Raw genomic sequence first — 27878 nt, 5'->3', positions numbered from 1 at the left:
CTTCTCCTCCATCTGACATTTCTAATATAACTAAAGCGCGGCATCACCCGATGAAGTCAGCGGGTGACCCCACCCCTTGTGACATCACTGACTGGGGCATGCTGGTTAAATGATGTCATAAAGGGGCGGGATCACCATGTGGGGTCACTAGGTGGCCCGTCCCTTACCTATATAAGAAATTTCAGATGGAGAAGCAGGCAGTCCAAGGAGAGCATTCGAAGAGGCCAGGGTTTTTTTCTTTTTTAAGGTTTGGCGGTGCGGTGGGCAGTGTGAGATGAATCAACATTGGCGGACATTGTTTTTTCTTTTTTAATAAAGGAATTGTCAAAAACTGTCTGTGTAGGTTCACCACCACTCCTTCCCCCGCAATCTTCTGGGACACATTAGAGGTCCCAGAAGACTATGGGGCCATTCACAGGGCCCAGCACAGCTCATACATGCTCAGTTGGAAACCGACTGTTTCCCTTACTTTAGATGCCAGTGCCTGCACACGAGGCAAGTTGAATAATTGGCTCTGGTGAGGGCATGACATGACATTGCTGGATCCAAGGGCAGATAAGTGTCCTTATACTAAAAGTCAGAAGCTACAGTATTTGTAGCTGCTAACAATTTTGATTTGTGTTTTTGGGGGAGCCTGGAGCTCTGCTTTAAGCTCAGTGGGAATGAGTTGAAGTAGACTTTGGACACGAGACTCTTAACACACATTAAAAGAACTTTAAAACAAGTTATCCCTGACCTTTTTAGCTGCTTGTAATCTAAATAAATGCATTATGGAAAATAAAAAAATCACAACCAAGATTTTAATTTTTGGGCTTCAGCTATTTCTAATAGCTTATAAATACCCTCTGTGTGATTACATTAGAACGGGGGAGTCAAACTCAATTCAATCGTGGGCCACATCTGCATTATGGTTGCCCTTAAGGGGCTGGTTGTATCTGCCATAGTGTTCTATATGAGCAGTCTCCAATAGAGTTCCTTGTGGATGATACGAGAGGTGCGCAACCCTTATTTTCAACTGGCATAGTAATTATACGCAGCATGTCCAGAGCATCCCACCCCTGCTTACATCAGATGTCAAGAGTCCGCCACCCTCCCTTACTTCACAGTACACTTACCTTGTACTGTTGGAGATGGAGCTGGGAGGCAGAAAGTACAGGGTCTGCTGGAGGACCACAGGAGGGCTGAGAGTCAGTTGCTGAAGTCTGATAAATGCTGAGATCAGAGGAAGCGGAGAAGAGGAGAGTGCAGTGGATGCACAGAGAAACTCAAGGTCTGGCAGAGTTCAGTCCTCCTTTCTGCTGCCGACTGCTGAGACAAGGTGGGGGCAGAGAAAAAGGGGAGGCGGGGTGCCGCAGCTGCAGGAGAGGTGCAAGGGGCACATGAAATGACCATGCGGGCCGGATTCGGTCAGTGGGCTATGTGACATGTGCATTAGAAGGCTGGTAGGCTGCCAAAATGATGGTGCAATAGAAATGAACAGAAAACAAGCTAAGATTTCTTTGCTAGTGCGGTGAACTTTGAAGGTGAATTTCTCCACAGTGCCTATAGCATTCAGAGTGAATAAGGGCTTGGTACCTATTCACTTTAATATATTCTTTTAATGACTCATTTTTTTATTTTATAAGTAAAAATATGATAAACAATATTTCATGCAGGTATAAAAGAAATGAAAGGGAGAAAAGGAAGTTGGGTATCAGGGGTGTTTTTTGATTAATATTTTACATAAAAGTACAAATACAAGTAAAATATTACAGGGTAACACAACGTGTACCATTGTTAAGTATTTCAATTTGATAAGCAGCCTTTTCTGTGTTAATCTTAAACCTGGGAGTGGGAGAAATGTATGTTTACTGTCAGGAAGGCAAAATTATATAGCTCTGTGTCAAATTACTGAAATTGGCACTTTGTCAGATACAGGACTGACCCTTTTTGATAAAAGTATGTTCCCAGATGTCTTCAAACTAGAAGTCAAGGGCATTTTTTATTCATCTGTATAAATCCTGTCCTGTAATCAATGTGCTTCACCTTTCATATTACTGGTCTGGAGCCAAAAAATCTTACTACAAATTAGAGTAGTGGTTTATATAGGCTGTAGCAATGACACTATAATTGTGGCAGTTTCTGATGGCTCTATTGCTCAATGTGGAGGAGAAACCCTCCAGTGACATCTCCTCCTCTAAGTCTCTCATACCTATCCACCGAAGTTGATTGGTAGCTTCTCCCAGTGAACACATTTATTGTTACATATTTGTGCCTTTACAGCAATACTTTTTGGATGAAAATTTTATGGTATTTTCACAAATTATTTGTTTTTAGCAGAAATATTTTATTGCACCTACCAGTTTTTCTTTCTTCTATATTATATTATATTTACAAAAAGTGGTAAATCTTTTCCAGCAGAAAGAGTTGATAGGGCACCTCCACCAGCTATGTCACACAGATCCAAAGATATAGATATATAGGAAACAATGTGGCCTGCAGTAAACATGCTTTGGATAAGGTATAAGGTTCTTTAGCACCCAAGGCAAAAAGCCCAATGTGGCCCCCCCCCCCCATTAACTGAGCTGTGAGTACCTGTGAGTAGTGCAGTATTGGTTGCAGATCCTGCCTATTTTGCTCCTGCTGAACTGTTCAAGGTGACTGCCTTTTCTGCATTCTCCTTGGCCCAGCCCTGGATGTAACTAGGATACAATAGAGTTCCCCTTAATGTGAACCTATCCAAAAAAAATAAGTAAATGTATTATGCATAGAACCAACATTAGACAACAGTTAAAAATTTTAATTTAATCTCCAGAAGTGGCCAATGTGAGCTGTCCAGCAGCTCAGCTAGCTCTAACATTTTCAGGTTACTCCAGTGGGAGAGATTTACTAAAACGGGCGCACAAAGAGTCTGGTCCAGCTCTGCATAGAAACCAATCAACTTCCAGGTTTTAGCCCAGGTTCACACTGCTCCGACATGAAAGTCGCGTGACTTACAAATCGGACTTTGCCCTGCAACTTCAGTCCAACTTTAATCCGACTGAATGTGATTTTTCACACTCTATGGCATTGAAGTTGTATCAAAGTTTGACCAAAGTAGTTTTTCCAAAGTCGGAGTGACTTATGTCAGATCAGTTAAGACTGCTCTAATTTCCAAAAGTTTCCAAAAGTAGTTCCTGCACTACTTTTGGCGACTTCATGGCCATTTCAATAGACATCTGTGCATTAACACACACAGATGTTTGTCAAATCGCCCCCGAACTCGCACTCAAAGGCGGGTTTGAAATCATGCGAGTTCAGCTAAACTCGCTCAATTTCAAACCTACCCCCCTTCCCGAGTGTGAAAGAGGGCTTATTGTCAAGGCCTAAATGAACAAGTTGAAGTGAAGTTAGAAGCTGATTGGCTACCATGCACAGCTACACCAGATTTTGAGTGCTCCAGTTTTAGTAAATCTCCCCAAAAGAGTCAACATCTCTAAAAAGTAGATGAATCTCCACAATGTGTTTGTAATGGAATGAATGCTGATGCTGCTGGCCAGGATAAGTAGAAACTGCACTGCATTATAAACCATTATTTTTTTACCGCACTTTGGGTCTGTTCTGACATTTCATTTTATGTTCTGTATTACTGTGTAGTAACAAACTTTATTTTCCTAGTTGGATTTCTGCTGTCACACGGTGTCCTGAACACTCAACCGCCCTGCCTGGAGCTATGGAAACAGACTCTTCAAGGATCGAACTGTATTACATTGATCCGGGACGATGTCTTGCTAATACATCGTGTTACTGAGGACTTCTTTGGCAGTTTTAAAGGGTGTGTTAAAGTGCCCAGTGACCATCACAGGGGTTGAAAAAGTTTGCTCTCTATCCAAACTCTATTTTTGTTCCTTAGCTATATGTTTCTGCCTAGCAATACAGCTTGTTTCTACCCATGGCTCTTCTCCATTAACTTCAGCAGTATTCTTTCCCAATAGTCGAAAAGCTTCAGAACCTTGGGACTTTGGCACTGTAATACGTTTCATAGATTTGTTGTGCTAAAGGCATCTAATTCGAAAATAAAATTTGAAATCTTGAAATAACTAGACATTGACTAGACATTGTGCTAAAATCCTTAATGTTCATAGTCTTACCATATCCCCGTTAAGGCAGTTGTGCAGTGGGTCTTCATATGACTGTCCAGTTCACTAGGAACCAGATATTGACCTTGTTACCCAGGGTACTCCATAATCTAACACACCTGGTAACCATTATTAACCTTTGCCAGCATAGAGCTCTGGAGTGTGAAGGCAGTACATTTTCGCTATGTGAAATACATTTTTTAAGTGTACCCTAACAAAAAACTTTTCTTGTTTGCTCCCTTTTGGTCTGTTTAATATAGCAGTGGAAGCATTTTGTTTTATTAATAAATGCAAAAAAAAAAACTTATGTTATATCAAAAAGCCCTCCTGGCCTTTATTTGGGACCACAGAATGAGTAGCTTTTATGTTGTAAAGATCTCAGTGGAAGTGGTTCAGTAGTTTAGCAAAAAAAGATAAGTGGGCAGGGCTGACACCACTCATTCTACAAAGAGGCTGCGTATTATCAGCCCACAACAGGGCTTAAGATCTATGTGCATTTATGGCGGGTGAACAGGTATTTTTCCATACTTGCTGTGTCTTTAACTGATTCCTGCCCAGCCCATTGTACAATAACGGTTAGGCGGGACTGCTCTTGTTCTAACAGAATGTCATATGACGGACACAGCGCATCAACGATCAGCGTAAAGAGCCAATGACGTTGGCTCTTTACCATGTGATCAGCTGTGTCCAATTACAGCTGATCACATGTAAACAAATGCTGGTTAGTGGCTTTTCCTTTCCTCAGTGCTGTCACTGTTTGAGGAAAGGAAAGCCATTAACTGGCTTTTCTGTGACAGTTCCAATTGAAAATCAGTTAAATAAGGTGACATACAGCAGGACTACGTGAAACATCAATTGTGCTTTAATTACCTTGCATAAAGTCTTGGTTGTACATCTCAAAATCAAAACTATGGGCGGTGACTATATGTCATGGGAGGGGATGCCCCTTCTTTTATAGAGTACTGCATCCCTACATAACTACTTTAGGTACAGGTCAAAAATTACTGCTGTCATTTCATCAGCGGTTTTCTGCCCTCCGCAGAATATAGTGTGCATTGAAAAAACTGTCAGGATCAACAGGTAAAACTATAGGTAAAGGGAGGAAGTCAAAATAAATGTACAGACAGAGCTATACCCTATTTAAATAGAAAAAATTACATTTGATTGGAGATACACTTTAATTATACCCATGCAGTATGTCATTTTTCTGGCAAATCTGACAATTTTAAAGTGCTAAAACAATTGATCAGATTATAACAACCTATTACCAATGGTTCTTATATGCATAAATAACTTTTATGCTGTGTGTTTTGTGCACCGTAGTACACTTGAAATGGAAGGTAAATTCAATTAATAGTCATTTAGAAGTATTTTAAACTGGACCATGAGTCAAAGATATATTTTATATACCGTACATGCATGGTAGGTAGAGTGTACCACTTGCATGTGTTTTTTTGTCTTTTAAAAAAGACTCTCTGACAATAAACAGTCAAGTAAATCCCAGTTCCTGCATGGAAGTCTTTTCCTTTGGCTGTGCATACACGTGATGGCTCATATATATATATATATATATATATATATATATATATATATATATATATATATGCCACATGCAGCTGCCTCCCACTATGGCATGGCAATATTTAGCAATGGAAATTGCCTTCCCCTTGCTTGCAGAAACCTGATGACATTATTTACCCAAGATACTCCTCTCAGACTTAGCACTGGTTTGTAATTCAAAACATTTATTTTTTACCATTGCTGTATATTGAATTGATTGATTTAGACTGGTTGAGTTACTAATCAGTTATACTATATTCCATACAACACTTGCTTTTCAATGTAATAGCAAACCTATTTTGAACCCTCCATTAAATATTTCTTTACTCTAGGTATGGAAAACGTGTGGCTGATGTGAAAGAATGCAAAGAACATTTCATGGCTAACAGGCCAGTATTTTTATAAATTCTTATTTGTCCCCTTTTTGTTTTTAAACATATTTTAAATATCCACTTATGTTCGCAAGAAACTCACAGCAACAGTTGTCGCCTGTTCTGGGGACAACTCAAAATGTTGAATTTCTCTCTCTGGCACTTTTCCACTGCAAGTACTGGCTCGGCTCTACTCGGCCCTGCTTGGCCGGTTTGCTTTTCCACTGCTGGTACCGCATGGTACGGTGTTGGAACAGTTCGGTACGGTACGGTATGGTTTGCTTTTCCACTAAAGTAGTACTAAAGTTAAGTGGGTGGGATAACAACGGGATGGGTGGGATTCTCTTACCAATCAGTGGCTAGTAGTGACTGCATGCAAAGGATTGTGGGATATGGTACCGGGTATGGTACCTCTTGGAACCACAATCGAGGTGGTACTGTTTTTTAGAGCAGTACTGTTTGGTTCCATGCAGTGGAAAAGCGCCGCCGTACTGTACCGAACCGTTCCTACACCATACCATGCGGTACCAGCAGTGGAAAAGCACAAAAGCGAGCCGAACCGTTCGGTTCCATGCAGTGGAAAAGCGCCATTTATGTCCCTATGACAATGCTTATTAGAATGCATAGGGATTGCTTTACTAAAACTGGAAAGTGCAAAATCTGGTACAGCTGTGCATGGTAGCCAATTAGCTTCTAACTACAGCTTGTTCAATTAAGCCTTGACAAAAGGTTTTTATGTAGAGCTGCACCAGATTACGTACTCTCCAATTTTACTAAATCAACCCCAAAGAGATGATAAATCCCCCCGTTAAGGACACAGCAATAAAAACACAGCATTTAGTGAAAGCTAGCATGCCAGAAATAAATGCAAAGGGATTTTACATGAGTTCAAGTATAACATCACCATTTTTGGGACATGTAGGATGACATTACATTATGGAAGTCATTCTGGCTTTTACTGAATATGGGTTTTACACAGTACCATCGTTTTAGCCATGCAGCCACTCTCATGCCACCTTAAATAAAAAAAAGTCTGCGCAATATGATTTTTTTTAAGGAATAAAAACCTAACCAGAGTTTTCACGATTCTGCTCTCTAACCAAAAATACACTCTAACTGATTAGATTAAAAGCACAAAATGTAAACCTGAGCAATTGCTTTTAATTGCACATTATTTCTTATTATATACCTATTATAGAAAACTATATGTTTTTACACAAGGATAATGATGTGGTACAAGATGTGGAAAGTGGAAACTCATAAGTAATCAGAGTTTACTTTCCTTTATTTTAGATCAAACTGAAGGATGATTACTTATTGCTTTTTATGTGTGTGTGTGTTTTGCAAGATTACATTTTCCTAATTTAATAAGCTTAATAGCTTTATAATTTATCGAGTTGTAAGTGGGCCTAGGTTAAAGATCAACCAAATAGGCTCTCACCAGCTTTATAAAATTAGATTTAAAATGATAGATATACTTTCAAAAAGTCTAAGCCTAATACTCCCTTGCCCTTACCATACAAAGTAAACCCATTGTACATAATTTAGATCAGCAGGTGACCTGGTGTGGGATCCATGGTCTTTGCTGGTCCGATTCTCTTGTGTTCTTGTGAGCTGATAGGGCCTTTTGCACTGTGATGGGAATAACGGCGTTATAATTAAATGGCGTTACTACCGGTGTTACTTTTTACAGCAACTAGTAATCAAACTAATTACTTTTTCCCCGGTAGTAACGCCGTTACCGTTACTGACAAAAAATGCGGTGTTACTATTCAGTGGCCAGCAATGCCCGCTGGATGTGTATACAGTAAGCTTCTGCTACTTACAGAACATCCCAGGGCTGTAATACTCTATATACCGCGCTGAGCCAATCACGGCAAGCAGTGTATTCTATTAATGCATCCAAAGCCTGCTCGCATTGGCTGAGTCAGAGAGGCAGGCTTATACAACCTTTGCCTTTGCTTGCTGTGATTGGCTCAGCACGGTATATAGAGTATTACAGCACAGGGACGTTTTGTAAGTAGCCAAAGCTCACTGTATACTCATCCAGTGGGCTAAAATATTAATAATACAGAAGTTCTGTATGTAGCAGAAGCTACAGTGGTACTGTAGCTTCTACTACATACAGAACTTCTCTATTATTAATATTTTAGCCCGCTGGATGTGCCCTTATATGTACTGTAACAGTACATATTAGGGCACATCCAGCGGGCTAAAATATTTAATAGGACACTTATTTATGTTCCAACTGATGCCGCCATTGTTCCTGGCTCCTGTGTGCTGCTAATCAAGATTTTAAGATAAGTGTGCTATGTTTAAATAATTGGTGTCTTTGCAGTTTAACTAATTCCTGAAAATTGCACCCCTAACAACGCATTCCTGAACCTTGCACCCCGAACAACGCTTTCCTGAACCTTGCACCCCGTACAACACATTCCTGAACCTTGCACCCCATACAACGCATTCCTGAACCTTGCACCCCATATAACACATTCCTGAACCTTGCACCCTGTACACCGCATTCCTGAACCTTGCACCCTGTACAACGCATTCCTGAACTTTGCACCCTGTACAACGCATTCCTGAACCTTGCACCTCGTACAATGCATTCCTGAATCATGCACCCCATACAATGCTTTCCTGAACCTTGCACTCTGTACAACGCATTCCTAATGCAATAGTTACTTTCCCTGGTAATTCGTTACTTTTTTAATGATGTAACTTAGTTACTAAATCAGTTGCTTTTTGTGAAAACTAGTAACTATAACTAATTACTTTTTTTAAGGGACATGCCCAACACTGCATTGCACTACTGGACTATTCTCCCTAATTGAAAATCTGTATTTATAGAGAACAACAGCATAACCTGATTAGGTGTAAGGCACAGCTGGTCACATGCTGAGGCATGTACAAGGTCATATGCTTAGCATTAGGAAGGTGGGGGGTTTCTGTTAGACCAGGGATATTAAAAAAATAATTACGCATAAATCTACAAGTGCTGAAGTTTGTTTCAGAACTAAGGAGAGTTCTGGTCTAAGTTAAAGTGACAGTCGCCAGCTATTTACCAGCTGACATATTTGTCAGCTGCTCATTTATAACATCTGATGGTTGCTCACTATCTAAGTGCCAAATCTGCCATAAAACATATTTTAGCAAATGTGCTGATATATGTTTTACTTATGTACCCTTAAGATTTGATCAATACTTATTTGACTTAGATGATGTTTCATTTGATCCGTACAGTGGGCAGTTTCATCGTGGGAGACGTGCATATCTTAGGTCGGCAGTGAAGGAATTAGAGACCATTTTGTCAGATGAGCCAGGACTTCTGGGTCCAAAGGTAAGATGTTCTAGAACAGTGGTTTTCAAAACTGTTCTTTGGCTTTAACCACAGTGCATCTTTCTGGATGTACTCATAACAGTACATGAAAATATGGCTATATATTTTCAAAGTAGTGATTTATCCTTCCATATCTCTAAAAGAAAATCCACCATGTTTTGGTCGTGAGTCCTGAGGATATGGTTAATACCTCATGTTCCAAACCCATGAGGTTTATTATATTTCCATTTAAGTATACTGAATTTATGACTCGATTTGTTTCAGGCTCTGTTTGCTTTTATGGCTTTATCCTTATGCCGTGATGAGATTAACTGGCTGGTACGACATGCTGAGAATGTCACCAAAACGAAGACTCCAGAAGACTACATAGATGCGTAAGAACAATATGACTGTAACAGTTTTACCATGCCTTCAACTACCGTACAACTTTCCTGCAGTTGAATGTGTAGTGGGATAGCGGGGGGCTCGCAATTTTCAGAATAATGTATACTAAACATTGTAAGGACTTATGTACACAGACTTCAGATTTAAAAATAAGTAAAATACAGAATACTTTCTGGAGCTCTTGACTCCTTTAAGTGGCTCCAGTAGTTCCTTTAAAAAAGGACATGTACTGTACAGTAATGTGGATAATAAGCCTAAAAAAGTCAAGTGGAGATAAGAGGATAAATGTTGGCTGCAGGCTCAGTACAGCTGATTTTTTTTTTTTTGCCAGAACTGACTTTCTGTATCTTGTGTGTCTGTGTGGAGGTGGCCATCTTGGTACAGGAGCAGGGCTTTGTTTACTCATGTCAGGCCCACCCATGTAATGACTGGTGATCTGATGATCAAAAAGAAGCAAAAGAGTTGGCAAAAGCAAAGATCCACAGAATGAACAATGACCTTTCAGTGTTATGGACCTTTCTTCATTTACTTTAAAGTCACATGTTAGGAAGGTCATTGGTGTTTTTTAGGAGGAATTTAGGGAAAAAGGTAGATTTTTTAAAGAGCACTGCTTAGTCTCACTTAACCCATCTAGATGTTCCCTATAACACAGCAAAGCTGCACTTTTAGAATATACGTCCACTTTAAGCCTCTTGAGTTGATCTCAGCTGGGTCTGAGTTGCATTTTCATTCACATTGACTTGTATGGGTAAAGAAAAGTGTCTATAACACAAAAGCTCTTGTACATAAGGCTAAAGGAGAGGTTGTGAATACTGGCGATTTTCAGCATGAAACAAACAATGTGGTAAAAGCAAAGACAATTTCATAATTGAAAAAAGGCTGGTACCTTTTCTGTGGGTCTGTAAAATGGTTTCATGTAAACAGAATATATGTGCAAGTTATACTGATAAGATCTATGCCCTGTCTGTTATGTTTTTTCTTGCCTATTTTAATAGTCTTTCTTACATTCATTTATATTAGCCATATAGCTGAACTGATGTTTTGTATGGAGGAGATCCGGATGTTAGTAAAAAAACACGTGCCTATCATCCAGAAATATCATCTCCAGTACTTAGCTAGGTTTGATGCCTTGATCCTCAGTGACATCATCCAGGTATGTAAACCATTAAAGAAACGGATATACGATAGGTTAAAATGGACCTTCCATTAAAGTAGAACATCAATCAGCTTTAAACCACCCCTCTCTTCCCTTCCCAAATACAAATAACTTGAGGAAAACACTTAAAAAATAAACTTGGTTCATGGTGTCCATTGTTTTCTACAGACAAGGGATGATGCCATGAGTCACTGCTACCTCCCAGGAAAAGCTGGGCACCTCAAATCCCATGAGAATGAATTCTACAATGGGCTGCATACGCACAGTTTTAGCACCATAAAAAGCCAATGTTGAGAGTTGAATTAAAGGACATTTTGTTAATTTACATGACTTGTAGGGATGATCGAACGGTTCGGGTCCACCATCGGTTCGGCCCGAACATTGGGTGTTCGAGGTTCGGCCGAATTTAGAACTTTTTGCCCAAAAAGTTCGGAATTCGGCAACCAGAACCGCCCAAAATGCAATGCTTCAGGAAATGGGCTTTAAAAGCCCGTGATTGGACCAGAACCATTAGCAAAAGCCAATTGAGGGGGCAGGAGAATGCTAGGAATGTGATTGGAGTGACTAGGGGGTCCCTAGACCAATCATTAGTGAATACGCCCCCCAGTATATAAGATCGCCCCCGCCATATTCCCAGCATTGTTATACTGGACATGGAAGAGAGTGGAAGCAGTTCTGTTAATTTTACTTTAAAAGTGTCATTTAGCTATTTTTAGTGTGAGGAAAGGGATATCTAGTGTAGTTAGAGTGCTCCTTTACACTTAAGTTAGCTTCAAAAATTTAGTTTCTGTAGGGAAAGTGTTAAGTGTCAGGGGACCGTAGTGTAGGGTTAACTGACAGTGACTGCTATGGCAGGGTGACAAAACCCTTCCATAGCAGGGTGACCGCTATAGAGAAATGATCATTTCTCTGTGTTGCTTCGGCACAGGCATGTGGCTTCTCACCAGCAAGCATTTTTTAATGCTGCAGGGGCTGCCACTGCCAGTGCTTTTTTGAGGACATGTTTGATGTCAGACATGACATCTGAATATGTGTATAGGGGGAATATATAGACATATATGTCTGAATATATACCCCTAGACATATATAGGTGTGATAGTAGCAGAAATAAATGCTTGCGCTAATGAAATCATTTACAGTAATATATTTCTGCTACTATCACACCTATATATGTCTAGGGGTATATATTCAGACATATATGCCTATATATACCCCCTATACACATGTTCAGATGTTTTGCCTGCCTCAAAAGAACCCCAAAAAATGCCAAAAAAACGCTAGCGTCAAAAAAAAAAGATGCCCAGGTGTGTTTTTGCTGGCATTTTTTGGGGGGTTTTGGAGGCAGGCAAAACATCAGAACTTGTGCACAGTACCACTATACACAAGTTCAGATGTTTTTCCTGACTGCAAAGAACCCAAAAAAATGCCTGCTATTAAACCGGCAAGGTGTTACAGCAGAGAAGCCATATTCCTGTGCTTAAAGTTTTCTAATACAAACGATCTTTTTTTTTATGGTTCTGGACATGCTACAGAGCTGAAACTTCACAGGTACACCTTTTAGACCCCCCAGACACAAAATCACACAAAAAAAAGTTCTTAAAAATTGTCATTTTTGATAAAAAAAGCCAATTATTGAAAAATTAAAAAAAAAAAAAAAAAAAAAAAAGAGATTTTTTGATTTTTACTTTGGATTTAGTATCTGGGGGGTCTAAAAAGTGTACATGTGAAGTTTCAGCTCTGTAGCATGTCCAGAACCCCCCAAAAATTAGCATTTTCTTATAATTTTTATTAGAACAGGTATACGGCTTCTCTACGGCGCTTTTTCTTGCATTTATCGGACATTTTTGGAGGCAGGCATGACTTTTTTTGGATTTAGTGTCTGGGGGGTCTAAAAAGTGTACCTGTGAAGTTTCAGCTCTGTAGCATGTCCAGAACCAGAAAAAAGATAATTTTTCAGTAGAGCAGGGATGGTGGGACCCCTCTTTTACACTTATATGAGGTTTTTTTGGGGTTCTGGACATGCTACAGAGCTGAAACTTCACAGGTACACCTTTTAGACCTCCCAGACACAAAAGTTCTTAAAAATTGTCATTTTTGATAAAAAAGCCAATTATTGAAAAATTAAAAAAAAAAAAAAAAAAAAAAAAGAGATTTTTTGATTTTTACTTTGGATTTAGTATCTAAGGGGGTCTAAAAAGTGTACATGTGAAGTTTCAGCTCTGTAGCATGTCCAGAACCATAAAAAAAAGATTGTTTGTATTAGAAAACTTTAAGCACAGGAATATGGCTTCTCTGCAGTAACACCTTGCCGGTTTAATAGCAGGCATTTTTTTGGGTTCTTTGCAGTCAGGAAAAACATCTGAACTTGTGTATAGTAGTACTGTGCACAAGTTCTGATGTTTTGCCTGCCTCCAAAATTCCCCAAAAAATGCCAGCAAAAACACACCTGGGCATTTTTTTTTTTGACGCTAGCGTTTTTTTTGGCATTTTTTGGGGTTCTTTTGAGGCAGGCAAAACATCTGAACTTGTGTATAGTGGTACTGTGCACAAGTTCTGATGTTTTGCCTGCCTCCAAAACCCCCCAAAAAATGCCAGCAAAAACACACCTGGGCATTTTTTTTTTTTGACGCTAGCGTTTTTTTGGCATTTTTTGGGGTTCTTTTGAGGCAGGCAAAACATCTGAACATGTGTATAGGGTGTATATATAGGCATATATGTCTGAATATATACCCCTAGACATATATAGGTGTGATAGTAGCAGAAATATATTACTGTAAATGATTTCATTAGCGCAAGCATTTATTTCTGCTACTATCACACCTATATATGTCTAGGGGTATATATTCAGACATATATGTCTATATATCCCCCCTATACACATGTTCAGATGTTTTGCCTGCCTCAAAAGAACCCCAAAAAATGCCAAAAAAACGCTAGCGTCAAAAAAAAAAATGCCCAGGTGTGTTTTTGCTGGCATTTTTTGGAGGGTTTTGGAGGCAGGCAAAACATCAGAACTTGTGCACAGTACCACTATACACAAGTTCAGATGTTTTTCCTGACTGCAAAGAACCCAAAAAAATGCCTGCTATTAAACCGGCAAGGTGTTACAGCAGAGAAGCCATATTCCTGTGCTTAAAGTTTTCTAATACAAACGATCTTTTTTTTTCTGGTTCTGGACATGCTACAGACCTGAAACTTCACATGTACACTTTTTAGACCCCCCAGATACTAAATCCAAAGAATCTCTCTTCTTTTTTTTTTAATTTTTCAATAATTGGCTTTTTTATCAAAAATGACAATTTTTAAGAACTTTTTTTTGTGTGATTTTGTGTCTGGGGGGTCTAAAAGGTGTACCTGTGAAGTTTCAGCTCTGTAGCATGTCCAGAACCAGAAAAAAAGATCATATAGGTGTTAAAGTTAAAGGAGGCTCCCGAACCACATCCCTGTTCTACTGAAAAATTATCTTTTTTTTTTCATGGTTCTGGACATTCTACAGAGCTGAAACTTCACATGCACACCTTTTAGACCCCCCAGATACTAAATCCAAAGTAAAAATCAAAAAAATCTCTTTTTTTTTTTTTTTAATTTTTCAATAATTGGCTTTTTTATCAAAAATGACAATTTTTAAGAACTTTTTTTTGTGTGATTAATAGTTAATGGGGCATGACCCAGAACCCTAGGCACTTTTTATGGGCATTTATTGGGTTTTAGGGCTTAAAAATGGTGTTTTTTGATTACAGAAGTTCGGGTCCCATTGATTTCAATGGGGTTCTGAAATCCGGGCCGAACTTTCGTGAAGTTCGGGTGTTCTGGTCGAACCGAACTTTTTAAAAGTTCGATCATCCCTAATGACTTGCCCAAATATTCACCCGCATATTTGACTAGAAATAAGAAAAAAAAAACTCCAGTGTATGTACAACATTTGGAAGACTTTCACCTAGGCAACATTTGGTTATGGACGGTTCGCCCATCAGTTGCAGACATAATAAATTACAAATCATCTATATTTCATTTTCAAATAATTTTACCATGGTTTTCATATGGTTGTTGTTCACGTTGTTTGTTTTTGTAGAGTCTCAAAAATACACTTAAAAAATAAAATAAATCATTTTCAAAAAATGTTGTCATGCTTTGAATCAGAAAATTATTTAATTTTCAATGCAAACTAATGAAAGAACAACAAAGAATAAAAAAAATGCTTTTTATTTAGTATGCATGGTTAATTTTAAACAATTTAAGTGTTCCTATAGATAAAACGTGCCAGTTTTGTTCTGTGATCTCTCCCATTTGTAATGACACTAAATTACTTTTTGCAATATTGCCAGAAGAAAGCCTTTTTGGTCTTAAAAAAAATATATATTTTTTTATTGATGTTGTTTGTTTTTGTAGGGTCATATTAAAAATGCACACAATTTAAAAAAAATGCTTTATTTATTTGCAAATAATTCATCCATGCTTTGAATCAGAACTTATTTTCAGTGGCATTATTAATAGAACAAATCACAGAACAAAACTGTTACTTTTTACCTATAGTAGATTGCATAAAATAAAATAATTTTTGCATTAATAAAGCCTTGTTTGTCTCATAAAAATGATATATGCAGTAGTTCAGTAAAACATGTAATTAAAAAAATTATCTCTGAATTAATAGCTTATAGCCGAAATGTAAAAACTGCTACATAAAAGGATGTACAGATGTGTCAGCTCAGGAGGTTAATAATGGTAAAGAGATTAATAATTTTCACAACAATATTCCCATAAGTCATAATTAATTTTATGCATGTTATTTACCTGTAAATACCTCCTTTGTGTAAATATCCAAAAGTCCTGAGATTGCTGCTGGGTGATGCCATATTGGGTGTGAAGTCAGCAGCCCCAACAGGCTCAGAGTTGACCCTCAAGTGACAATCTATAGCATTCCGCTTTGCTCCTTCCCTGGCAGCTACTTAATTGTATATGGAATGAAAAAAATCAAGCATACTGTACGTAATTTTGCTTTGCATTTACCTAAAATTTTGTAAGTTGGAGACAGGGTCTCTTAAAAAATTATAAGCAGTGTAAAGTAAATATAAATTATATACATTTTTAGGGAATACAGAGTTTTTCTTAACATAAAAAAGAATATACATACAGTATAACTGTGTTGTGTCTGGACCTGTTGTGAGCAAGATACCTTTTTGGTCTTTTACCTGAAAAGAAAATCGTACATGTCCCCTGCATGGGTATGTTCTATCCTAACTCCAATTGGAGCTTCATTTGACCTACTCCGTATACACTAGAAATGACTTCTGTATGTGACATACTGTTTCAATAAAATTTTTGTGTTATAAGAAAATCTTATATGTAGTTGAGCTGCATTTGTAAAAACAGGGCCAGATTTCCATCGCTGGAGCATGTAGGCACACAGTCCTTGAAAGCATTATGCCCCTGCTAGGATCAAATGCAACACATTTTCTTCTTTTCCTGGTCCTAGATTTACTTATAAAACTATTTACATACAGTATTGTCACAATATTCTAGGACATTACTTTATTTTTACTGATGATGATTCAAAATGAATGGCCAATAACTGTCCAGAGGAAAGGCTGTATCTTTATGCCAGTAACTTATAGGCACAGGCCAACTGTGCCTTTCAGTAAATCTATCCCTAAAAAAAATATTATTTTTTTATGTTGATTAGAAAAAAAATCTATAAAAAAAATCACTAGTCAATTATCTATCACCTGATTGTTCTGGGTAACTACAAATCCAATGTGTATAATTCTGTTCTAGAATCTCACGGTTTGCCCAGAAGAGGAATCTGTGATTATGTCTTCATTTGTAAGCCATTTGTCTGCACTGAATGTAAAACAAGGTAACGGATCATTTGTAAAATCATATTTTAAAAATTGCTTTGGATTGTTTGTTTGTGAAAGGTTGCTTTAAAGTGGAACTCCAGGCAAACAGCTAAACACTATCTAGAATGACATCCACCCATCAAACATTTTTATGTGCACTACCTCTCCCATGAGCCAGCCAAAGGATTTTTCCTGTAAAAGAATATCCAATTGTGTCTTGTTATAAAATCTCTCTGCTACTTACTGCTTCCAGGAGAGAAAATATCACACGCCTTCTGCCTGTTAATAGTTAAGACCACTGACAACTGCAAGAACAGTTAGTCAATGCGTCAAACAGGAAAGTAAAAGTATACAGTAAAATGCACTTGTGCCCAGAGTACAGACAATGAAGCATTTACGTATATTCTCAACCTCTATAGCTGCATGTACTGTGGTGGAAATTATACTCAAAGATCACAACTAAGATTTTGAAGTTGGGTTTAAGTCCTTTCCAATAAGGGAAAATAAGTAAAGATGAGCTACAATTTTGTGCCACAGTCGTAAAATCTGAATTTACATTTTATACCCTATTTTAAACTGAGTGATGTCACCACTTGGTCTTGGTCTCTGCAGACAGGACTGGCATATTTCTGTACAAAGCTTCCTGAAAACATCCCAGTACCGTGCCTCCTCACAAAACCACTCAGCCCTGCTGGACGCAGTGGGTTGGCTCTTAAGAGAAGTTATGAGAATACCATTGTGCCTTGATGAGTGTATGTCAGCCTGGAGGAGGGAGCATATCTATGCAGACTACATTTACATGCAGACTGCCACTCTACAAGACTCTGGTCCGGCCACATCTGGAGTATTTTGTCCAGTTCTGGGCACCGGTCCTCAGGAAGGATGTGCTGGAACTGGAGAAAGTCCAGAGAAGGGCAACAAAAATAATTAGGAGAATGGAGGACATCAGCTATCAGGAAAGACTACAAGCATTGAACTTATTCTCTCTGGAGAAGAGACGCTTGAGAGGGGATATGATATCAATGTACAAATACTGTACTAGTGATGACCCTAGCATAAGAAACAAACTTTTCAGAGAAAGGGAATACAATAAGATGTGTGGCCACTCACTAAAACTAGAGGAAAAACGGTTTAACCTTAAAATACATAAGGGTTCTTTACTGTCAGAGCAGTAAGGATGTGGAATTCTCTTTCACAAGCAGTCGTATCAGCAGGGAGCATTGATAGTTTAAAAAAACTATTAGATGGGCACCTTAAAGACCACAACATACAGGGGTATACAATGTACGGTTAACAGCAAACACACACACACACATCATAGGTTGAACTGAATGGACTGATGTCTTTTTTCGACCTCACAAACTAGAATGAAATGGGTGGACCGGGAAGAGTAAGGTGGGAGGTTAAAAGTTAGCATTTCATTCTTGGACCTAGGCAGCTCAATGTCTTAAGCCAGTGGGTGCCTAGTCATTCTAGAAAGGACTTACACAAAGGTATGCCATAATAGCCATGTGACAGCACTGGGCTATTCACCAAGCACCAGTGCTGCTACATGTGTGTCAAATGCCCATCCATACTTGGGAGTACTAGGTATTTTCTTCACTCCCAATGGCTGAATAAAGGAGAAGGGGGTGGGGGGGGGCAAGGGTGAGTTTGTGCTGCTGGGCTGAGGAGATTAAAGAAAACATGTTTTCTCCAGACGTAGCATAGGCTTGATTTTAGGGCTCATAGGCTGAGCATAGGCTTGATTTTAGGGCTCACATTCACAACATAGCAGAAAATTGCATAGACCTTCTTCAAAGTCATTTTCTAATTTCTTATATGTTTATATTCCTTGATGCAGTTGACAACAAAGAAACATTTGATTTTAGAGCCTTAAGACTTGACTGGTTCCGGCTCCAGGTAAGAACATTGTGTGCATTTAATACCATGCCTACCATTTGTTCAATCCACCCTATCAAATACTGATACTGAGAACCCTAAGGCTGCATTCACACTTGAGCGCATTTTTTACTGCAATTTTTACCGCGATTCTACAGCGATTTTCAGGCGTTTTTTCCAGGCGTTTTTGGAGGCAGGCATTGACATCTATCAAAAACGCTGGTAATCAGCCCAAAAAGAAGCTCATGTACTTTTTTCAGCTACAGGTGTTTTGCTTCAGGCGTTAAAACGCTCAGATGTGAACAGGGGCCATTTAAATGAATGGGGTTTTACTTGTTGGGCGTTTTGGAACTTTTTTTTGAGCGTTTTTGGAGCTGAAAAATGCTCAAAAACACCCAGGTGTGAATGGAGCCTAATGTAAGCAACCTGTTGAGAATCTTTTACAATAAAAATGAGGAAAGTGAAAATATAGGTGATACATATAATGCAATGCCTGATTAGAAAAACCGAATATTCCTGAAAGGCTGCACAGCAAAATATACTCAGTTTGGGAACAAAAAGTATCACCTATATTTTCACTTTCCTGATATTATCTATGGTTAACAAGCAACTCTAGTTAACTAATAAATACCAAGCTACTACATTGTGAAAGCAAAGTGTGCAACTGTTTGGCTGCAATAATTTGTTGGAACACTAGATGTCAGTAAAAGTAAATTGAATTATTTTAGCAACTGGTAACTTTGTTCATTGGCTTTCATAGCCTGCTGTTAGGAAGACATATAAATAAACAATGTGCACTATCGAAATTAAACAGCTCCACTGCAATGTTTGGCAATAATCGCCATGGATTTCAATAAAACAGGAAGCATACTGAGTGTTTGTAATGGAAACAGATAAATTAAGGCATACATTAGTAAATCCCAGCTGAACAATGCCATTTCTTAGGGATAAAAGACAGGGCCACCACATGCCACATCTGGAGCACACATTTGATCTATTCTGTTGCCATTACTGAGCAAGCATTAGCAGTCTAACAGCTGCTGTTTTTCAGTTAGATGTCTGTACATATATATGATAAGAGGGATTTTGGCATGCAATGTAAAAAGGCCAACCTGCTTCTAAAGTCTATAATCATAGATACAAAGAGTTTTTTCCATGCATTTGGCAGAATGTGTGGACCTCTATGCTGATCATTACTAGGCCTAAACTGCTGTGATATCTCTAAAGTAAGCCTATATTATGAAAATGCTTAAGGTTTGTTCACATCACAACGTGCATTATATCACACGTTATAGTAATGCTCGCCAACATACAGTGGGGTTGATTTACTAAAACTGGAGAGTGCAAAATCTGGTGCAGATGTGCATTGTAGCCAATCAGTTCCCATTATTTTTTTTGTCAAAGCTTAAAGGGTTTGTTATGCTTCATGTTCCTGATATGTACCTACTGTACCATGTATGAGAATGTATCCTGTTCTCTTTGTATTGCATCCTTTATGAAATCCCTGGTGTTCCTGCCAGTCACTCTGCTTTCCTATTAAAAACTGACCACACTAAGCAGGAGAGCACACTGTAGTCAGTTCTCTAGAACTCCTTGTCCTTTCCTCTAATGATCTGACTTATCCTGACACGCCCCCCCTGCACAGCTATTCACTCTAATGGGCCATACACACTATACAATTGTCTTTAGATTTTTTCCTTTAGATTTACCAAAACCATATAATATGAGGTCAAACCTAAACACTTTGAATTTGTATGCAATCTGGCAGGCCATTGCACTACATAGTAAATGTAAATCTAAAGGAAATCTAACAACAAAAGTTGTATAGTGTGTATCCAGCTTTAGGCTCAGTGTGCTGCTTCTTCTCCCCCCCCCCAGCTCTAATGCAGCTGAGAACAGAGGGAATGTGATCACTTATAAAAAGGGGAAAAAAGGTATTTATAATGTTTCTTTTTTTTATATCTATACAAAAATTTTTTGCGTTTCATTTAAGTTTTAAACTGAATAGGTTGTTTTACTAGGTGATCGTGTACAATTTCTATCTGAACAAGCTGAAGTTAGAAGTTCATTGGCTACCATGCAGAGCTGCAGTAGATTTTGCACTCTCCAGTTTTAGTTAACCAACTCCAATAAACACTCACCGGCCACTTTATTAGGTACACCTTGCTACTTCCGGGTTGGACCCCCTTTTGCCTTCAGAACTGCCTTAATTCTTCATGGTATAGATTCAACAAGGTGTTGGAAACATTCATCAGAGATTTTGGTCTATAGTGACATGATAGCATCATGCAGTTGCTGCAGATTTATAGGCTGCACATCCATGACGTGAATCTCTCGTTCCACCACATCCCAAGCATGCTCTATTGCAATGTTTCTCAACTTCAGTCCTCAAGTACCCCCAACAGATCATGTTTTCAGGATTTCCCTCAGATGAAACGGCTGTGGTAATTACTAAGGCATTAAAACTGATCAAATCACCTATGAAAAATAATGGAAAGCCTGAAAACATGACTTGTTGGGGGTTCTTGAGGACTGGAGTTGAGAAACGTTGCTCTATTGGATTGAGATTTGGGGACTGTGGAGGCCATTGGAGTACAATGAACTCATTGTCATGTTCAAGATGATTTGTTTGTTTGAGATGATTTGAGGTTTGTGACATGGTGCATTATCCTGCTGGATGTAGCCATCAGAAGATGTGTACACTGTACTCATAAAGGGATGGACATCGCCAGCAACAATACTCAGGTAGGCCGTGGAATTTAAACGGTGCTCAGTTGGTAATAAGGGGCCCAAAGTGTGCCAAATATCCCCCACACCATTACCACCAGCCTGAACCGTTGATACAAGGCCGGATGGACCCATCTGCTTCAAGGTTCAATGTTGTGCATTCAGGGATGGTATTCTGGATTCCTTGGTTGAAACGAGTGGCTATTTGAGTCACTGTTGCCTTTCTATCATCTCAAACCAGTCTGCCCATTCCCCTCTGACCTCTGACATCAACAAGGCATTTTTGTTCACACAACTGCCACTCACTGGACATTTTCTCTTTTTCAAACCATTCTCTGTAAACCCTAGAGATGGTTGTGTGCGAAAATCCCAGTAGATCAGCAGTTTTTGAAATTCTCAGACCAGCCTGTCTGGCACCAACAACCATGCCACATTCAACGTCACTTAAATCCCTTCTTCCCCCATTCTGATGCTCGGTTTGAACTTCAGCAAGTCATCTTCACCACATCTAGATGCCTAAATGCATTGTGTTGCTGCCATGTGATTGGCTGATTAGCAATTTGTGTTACCAAGCAATCGAACAGCTGTACCTAATAAAGTGGCCGTTGAGTGTATGTGCTGTATTGTATTACCAATCATTGTCACTAACACCCACACATATGCAGTGCACAGTAACATTCCTACAAAACAGTCTACCAAAATGCACAGATTTAAATGCTCTGTGTGTTGCATCGCAAAAATCGCAGGACCTATCTTTACATACGTTGAGCTCCATGCAGAATTAGTGTGGTACATAATACAAAATGGCCTTTAAAGTAACACTAAAGTGTGTCAGTGACCAGGGGACAACTCGAAAAGTAGACTCATAGGAGGAAATGTATTTAAAAAAAGATAATGCATGTAAGTGATAGAAAAATAAATACTTCAATGTCACTTTAAAGCCTATTAAAGGCATCATCCTTTTTTACCTCTATATATAGTCTTATAATCTTGCACTCCTGCATGTTATGATTAGTTGCTGATTTTTGATTTAAAATACCTTTTTTAAAAGGAAAAAATAAATCCTTCTCTTCTCCACAACGCGCTGTACTGGCAAAGCTGAGTAACAGCCACACCCTTCAGTAAAAATGCTGATACCAGAACTCGTATTGCAGACATGGGGGGGGTCTGACTAGGTCTATGTGAATTAGTCTTTTCTGGTCTGATGGATTGCACATACATAATCAGATTCCCTGCACAATTGCTTTAGCAGAAATATGGAAAGATTATAAAAATGGGTTGTTAGCTCAATGTATATCTGTCTGTATTATGGTTCCTGTATCTTATGGGACTTTAGAAAATTTGCAGCTTGAATACAATGTGGGCACCTACACATATTCCTCATTTCCAAGAAAAATAGTTGTAAACCAAATAGCTGCTGGCAAATAGCTAGCCATAGCTCCTAAACATTGATAATAATTAAAATCCGATGAATAATAACAGATAGTAAAAATATGTCCTTTAGGCCCCTTTCACATCCGTTCAGATCCGCCTGTCAGTTTTTTTGACGGATCCGAACGGACGCCCCATGCATCTCTATGGGGCATCGGATGTCAGCGGAGACATGTCCGCTGACATCCGATCCGTCCAAACCGGACAGATGGAAACCCTATTTTCCATCCATCTGGTGGATCGGATGAGAACCGACAGACGGTCCGTTCCCATCCAATTCCCCCATAGAGAAGAATGGGGACCTGACAGCTGTGTCTCCGCACACAGCGCAGAGACATAGCTGTCATCTGCCTGCTCAGCGGGGGATCGACGGATCGATCCCCCGCTGAGAAAAACGGAGTCCACCTGGTGTGAAAGAGCCCTTATTAATCACAATCACAACCCTAACGTATAACATTATTTAAAATGTCCTCAAACAAAACTTGAGCTCTTCAAAATGACTGTCCCAAAAATGCATGTTATCATAACATTATAATTACGTAATTAGCAAAATAGTTCCCTAAAAATCTATGACATCCCCTGGTAAGATCCCACATGGATCTGGTTACTATTTAGGTAAATCGAAAATCATATATTTGATAATTTGATCATGCAAAAAAGTTATGTTTGACATGTTTGTTCTTATAACAGTTATTAGGCTATTCAGTTTCCTCTGTGTATATTCTGTTTTTGTTCCTAGGCATATACCAGTGTAGCTAAAGCCCCGCTATCGCTTCGAGACAATCCAGATCTTGGGAAAATTATGAATCTGATCATGTTTCACACCTGGATGCTGGACTCTGTGGAAGATCTGATTATTGAGACCTCAGACCTCTCCATCTTTTGGTTGGTATTTCATAACTAACTTATTTGTATGAAACTAGAGTTTCTAAGTGAAATACAATTTAGCCAAGTAAGAAAAAAAAAAAAACACTTTTAAGGGCCCGAAGTATATTTGAGAGCTAAATTTACTGTCTTTTTAAAAGTTGCAGGCTCTGGGGCTGACATTCAGGCAGTCATTCTCAACTCATCGCTCCATGGAACCCTAGCATTCACCTATAAGTTTCTGGTGGTTCTTTGAGCTGTGTCTGTTTGACCTCTGACCCTATGGTACCTGTATAGTTCCAGGCCCAACACCATTTAGCAGATCCAGTGGCATGACACCAATTATCTTTATAGCTGTCTATAGGGGTGGCATTCTGACCACTGCAAATATATGTAAGGGGTATTTTCTAATCCCCTCCAATGAATATATTTTAGCAGGTGTTCCTGGAGACCAGAAAATGATTTCATTCTTTCCTCTGGGGTAAATAGGGTGATCTAGGGAGTCACTGACTTACAATAAGCATCGGACCATGTCTGAAGTCTTGTCCGGTATGCTTGTGACTCTCTAGGTAGTGAAGCTAGGATCAGGATACCAGTTGCCACATGTAACCAAAACTCTGCAACAGCAGTTTCTGGATTACTTTCAATGATTCCTTTTTATTACTTATTACACAGTCACCGGTCAAAATGCATTTTTTGCTGTTCTAGGTGCTATATTGGGAGTCCTAAATAATTGTTTTATACCCACGCTAAGGTAGTAGAGTGAATACCAAATTCAGTAATGACAGCAATTAAATATAATGCATAAAAATCACAAAATGTATCTTAAAAAGTGAAAAGATGTAAAAAATAAGAATTAAAAATTATAAAAAATCTAGAAAAATTGGAAATGTATATTAAAAAATGTATGAACTGCTGCTGTAACAAAAAATGATACTATTAAAAGATTTCAGCATTGTCTTTATCCCAATACACATGTGCAATCGTGCAACAAATATTACATATTTGAGCAAGTTGTGCAAATTCATATACTATGATATATATGTATATATATATATATATATATATATATATATATATATATATATATATATATATATAATGCCCAGTCCACTTGCAAACATGAATGTGATCCTTAGAATAAAATGCCATTGTGCTGATATTCTTCACAGTATAATAAACAGGGTGCCGTGCTCCCCTCTTATGTGCCCGCAATCACCTGATGATGTTGATTCTATATGTTAGAGTCTCTATATGCCAGTGAATAAAGTGAACTGATCCCAGTCTTGCGTTCTTCTGTTATCTTCTATTCCATTCCATATAAAGACCATGTGCAGTCATGGATTCTCATTCATATAAAGGATGATAAGAGACCTACATAGCGTAATAATGTTTCTTATTGATTTTAAAACAAAAATAATTTCCACTCACATGCAAAAAGAGCATTAAATGCAGGACCGGAAGCGCCGATTCAGCATGCCCTCCAACAGCTGGATGTGACGTCAACAGAAGTCCCCCTCAAATGCGTTTCGCCCCTCCCACTGGGTATCTACAGAAGCTAAGGATGCTGATGATTGGATCTCCTTTTATGCCACTCCTACTACTCTTAAAGTAGAACCTAAGGATCGCATTTATGTTTACATGTGGACTGGACATACAGTAAAACCTTGGAATCAGACTAACTTGGTTTGATAGTTTTGCAAGAGTAGCACATTTTGTTTTATAAAGTTTGACTTGATAAACAAGCGATGTCTAAATAAAATAAATGAGTAGCGTCATGTCACAACTGAGCATAAAAGAGAAGAGAGGCGCCTCTAAGTGTAGCAATATGGTTACATTTAATGAAGGTACAACATTTAGCAACTCACATGGTGGATGATTAAAACAGGTACATCTAAGTATGCAGGAATCCGGGATAAAGCTGTCCACATAAACCATCCTTAGCACTGCCATCAGCGTCATCCCTTCCACACTGCGCTCCAAGCCTCGCTTTCAGATCACTCTACTGCAGGGTAGTCTTCCCGGTCACAACTGCAGACTGATGGCAGTGAGGAGGATGGTCTATGTTAGTGATGGCGAACCTTTGCACCCCAGATGTTTTGGAACTACATTTCCCATGATGCTCAACTACACTGCAGAGTGCCTGAGCATCGTAGGAAATGTAGCATCTGGGGTGCCAAGGTTCACCTTTACTGGTCTATGTGGACAGCTTTACCCCCCATGCCTGCATTCTTAGAAGTGCCTTTTTTAATCATCAATCATGTGAGTTGCTAAATGTTGAACCTTCATTTAGCACAGGTTCCCACTGGGGCAATTTTGAAATAGTGCAATTTAAAGCCGACATTTTAGTCTGACTTTGAGGGGCGATTTCACAAACATCTGTGTGGGTTCCTGCAGTACAGAAACTACTTTTGAGAATTGGTGCGGCGTCGCACCGATACGGACAGTGCCATTGCCAGCGATTGCCTCAGATTTGACATGCGATTTGACATGTCAAATCGCATGTCAAATCGGATCAATGTGAACGTGGGCTAAATGTAACCATGTTGCCTAACTTAGAAGTGTCTCTCTTCTCTTTTATACACTGTAGCTTCTGCTGGATTTTGCTTCTAATCCCCTTGTGGAGGCTGCCATTTGTGGATGGACATTTTATGGTTACACAACCAATTGCATTGCTATAATGTTTTTATATGGACTGTAAACTGAAGGACTTATGAATAAATGGTTATGGAATGAATCATCTGAGTTTCCATTATTTCTTAGGGGTAAATTCGCTTTTATATAAGAGTGCTTTAGATTACAAGCATGTTTCCGGAACAATTTATGCTCGCAATCTAAGGTTTTACTGTCTATCTATGTACTGTATACATACACTATATTACCAAAAGTATTGGAACACCTGCCTTTACACACATGAACTTTAACGTCATCCCAGTTTAATATTATCATATTGGGAGTCCTGCTGTCACAATACAATGACAAAGCGCAGAGGATTACTGCATCCACCTCGAATGTGTGCATGGGGGAAGCGGTCCAGTTTCTTTATTCAGCCCATTAACTGAGAGAAAAAAAGCTGAGCCATGTATGACCAACGTAAGGCAGAACAGCAAGTATCAGGTGTTGTTTAATCTCTCTTTATCTTGTTAATGTTCTGATCTCTTTTGCTTTCTTAGTTTTCACATCCGCATATTTGAGAAGATGTTCTCACTAACAATGGAAGAGCCCTCTGCTTTGCGTTACTCTATTTCATTTCCATTGGCCTGCTCTCACTTCTCGAATTGCACCCACGAGATGTGCCCAGAGGAGGTGAGATACCAAATTACTCTGTAACAACGGTAGCAACTAAATAGTCCTGTTGACCTTAATTGTTGTGTTCAGACTACATTGTGTTTATCTTCCTGTGTTATTGTTTGGAGCCCAGTAAACCTGTTAATTATGCATGAATTCCTTTTGGTTTCTAAAGGCTGGGAATTGTTTTAGATTACATGCATATTTGTGAGGCCATTTCACTCCTTTCTGCATAACATGTACATTACTGCTTGTAGTCCTGTTGTGAAGCAGATCATTAATTGTCCAGTCACTGGTAATGAGTTCCAAATGGGACTCATAAACAGCCAATGGTGTAAGTATAAAAAAAATATTAGGTTGTAAAAATTCTTATTTCCTTACAGCAGAAGGAACTGGCATATCATCACTACTGTATAGATCTCAAAAGTAAGAGGCTTAAGCCTGCATCAAGAGGCTTTTGTTTGTTTTAGAAGTACTCTCCCCGTATAAGTCTATAGAAAAGCAAATGCATGGTGCATTTGCCCATTGCAGTCCAATGACACAGGCCCTAAGCAAAATCAGTTGCATTAGGGTTCTGGTTCAGGATAGGTTAAGAGGTTAGGAGCAGGTCCCTGGTTAGGTTTAGGAATTAAAATAGAAGTATGTTTTATTTTTTAAATTTAAGAATCATACTTACCTAGGGGGATGCAGCATCGGACTGATGCTGCATCTGTCCCCCTGTGCCTCTAACACTGAGAACCGAGCAATTTAACATCGCCGATTGCTCGGTTCTCAGAGCTCCTGGAGTGGAGAGCAGCCGGCCTAGACTCTCGTGGCAGATCCCGACTCTAGTGTCGTGATCTTGCCCGACTCTGTGACTTCAGCCCATTGTCTGCTGAAAATGGGTCACAGGAGTGCAGAATAAACTGCACTCCTTTGATCCACAGGGGAAGTAAAGCCAAA

At 38.9% G+C, this 27878-nt stretch overlaps 1 protein-coding gene across 1 annotated transcript in view; it reads left to right on the top strand.

Annotated features, from left to right (window-relative positions):
- NCKAP1L (NCK associated protein 1 like) overlaps window positions 1–27878 on the top strand; it is a 341915-nt gene that overhangs the window by 57758 nt on the left and 256279 nt on the right. The window contains exons 9-17 of the mRNA XM_082245566.1: window positions 3637–3793; window positions 5990–6046; window positions 9272–9368; window positions 9633–9742; window positions 10773–10905; window positions 16681–16762; window positions 18589–18647; window positions 23524–23669; window positions 26822–26954. Coding sequence (XP_082101692.1) covers window positions 3637–3793; window positions 5990–6046; window positions 9272–9368; window positions 9633–9742; window positions 10773–10905; window positions 16681–16762; window positions 18589–18647; window positions 23524–23669; window positions 26822–26954 — 974 coding nt within the window. The remainder of the gene's footprint in view (window positions 1–3636; window positions 3794–5989; window positions 6047–9271; window positions 9369–9632; window positions 9743–10772; window positions 10906–16680; window positions 16763–18588; window positions 18648–23523; window positions 23670–26821; window positions 26955–27878) is intronic.

The sequence above is a fragment of the Pelophylax lessonae genome (assembly GCF_965119305.1).
Source record: "Pelophylax lessonae genome assembly, chromosome: 2".
Taxonomy (NCBI): domain Eukaryota; kingdom Metazoa; phylum Chordata; class Amphibia; order Anura; family Ranidae; genus Pelophylax; species Pelophylax lessonae.
Note: the sequence above shows the minus strand (reverse complement) of the source record. Positions and strands in the feature narration are given on the sequence as shown.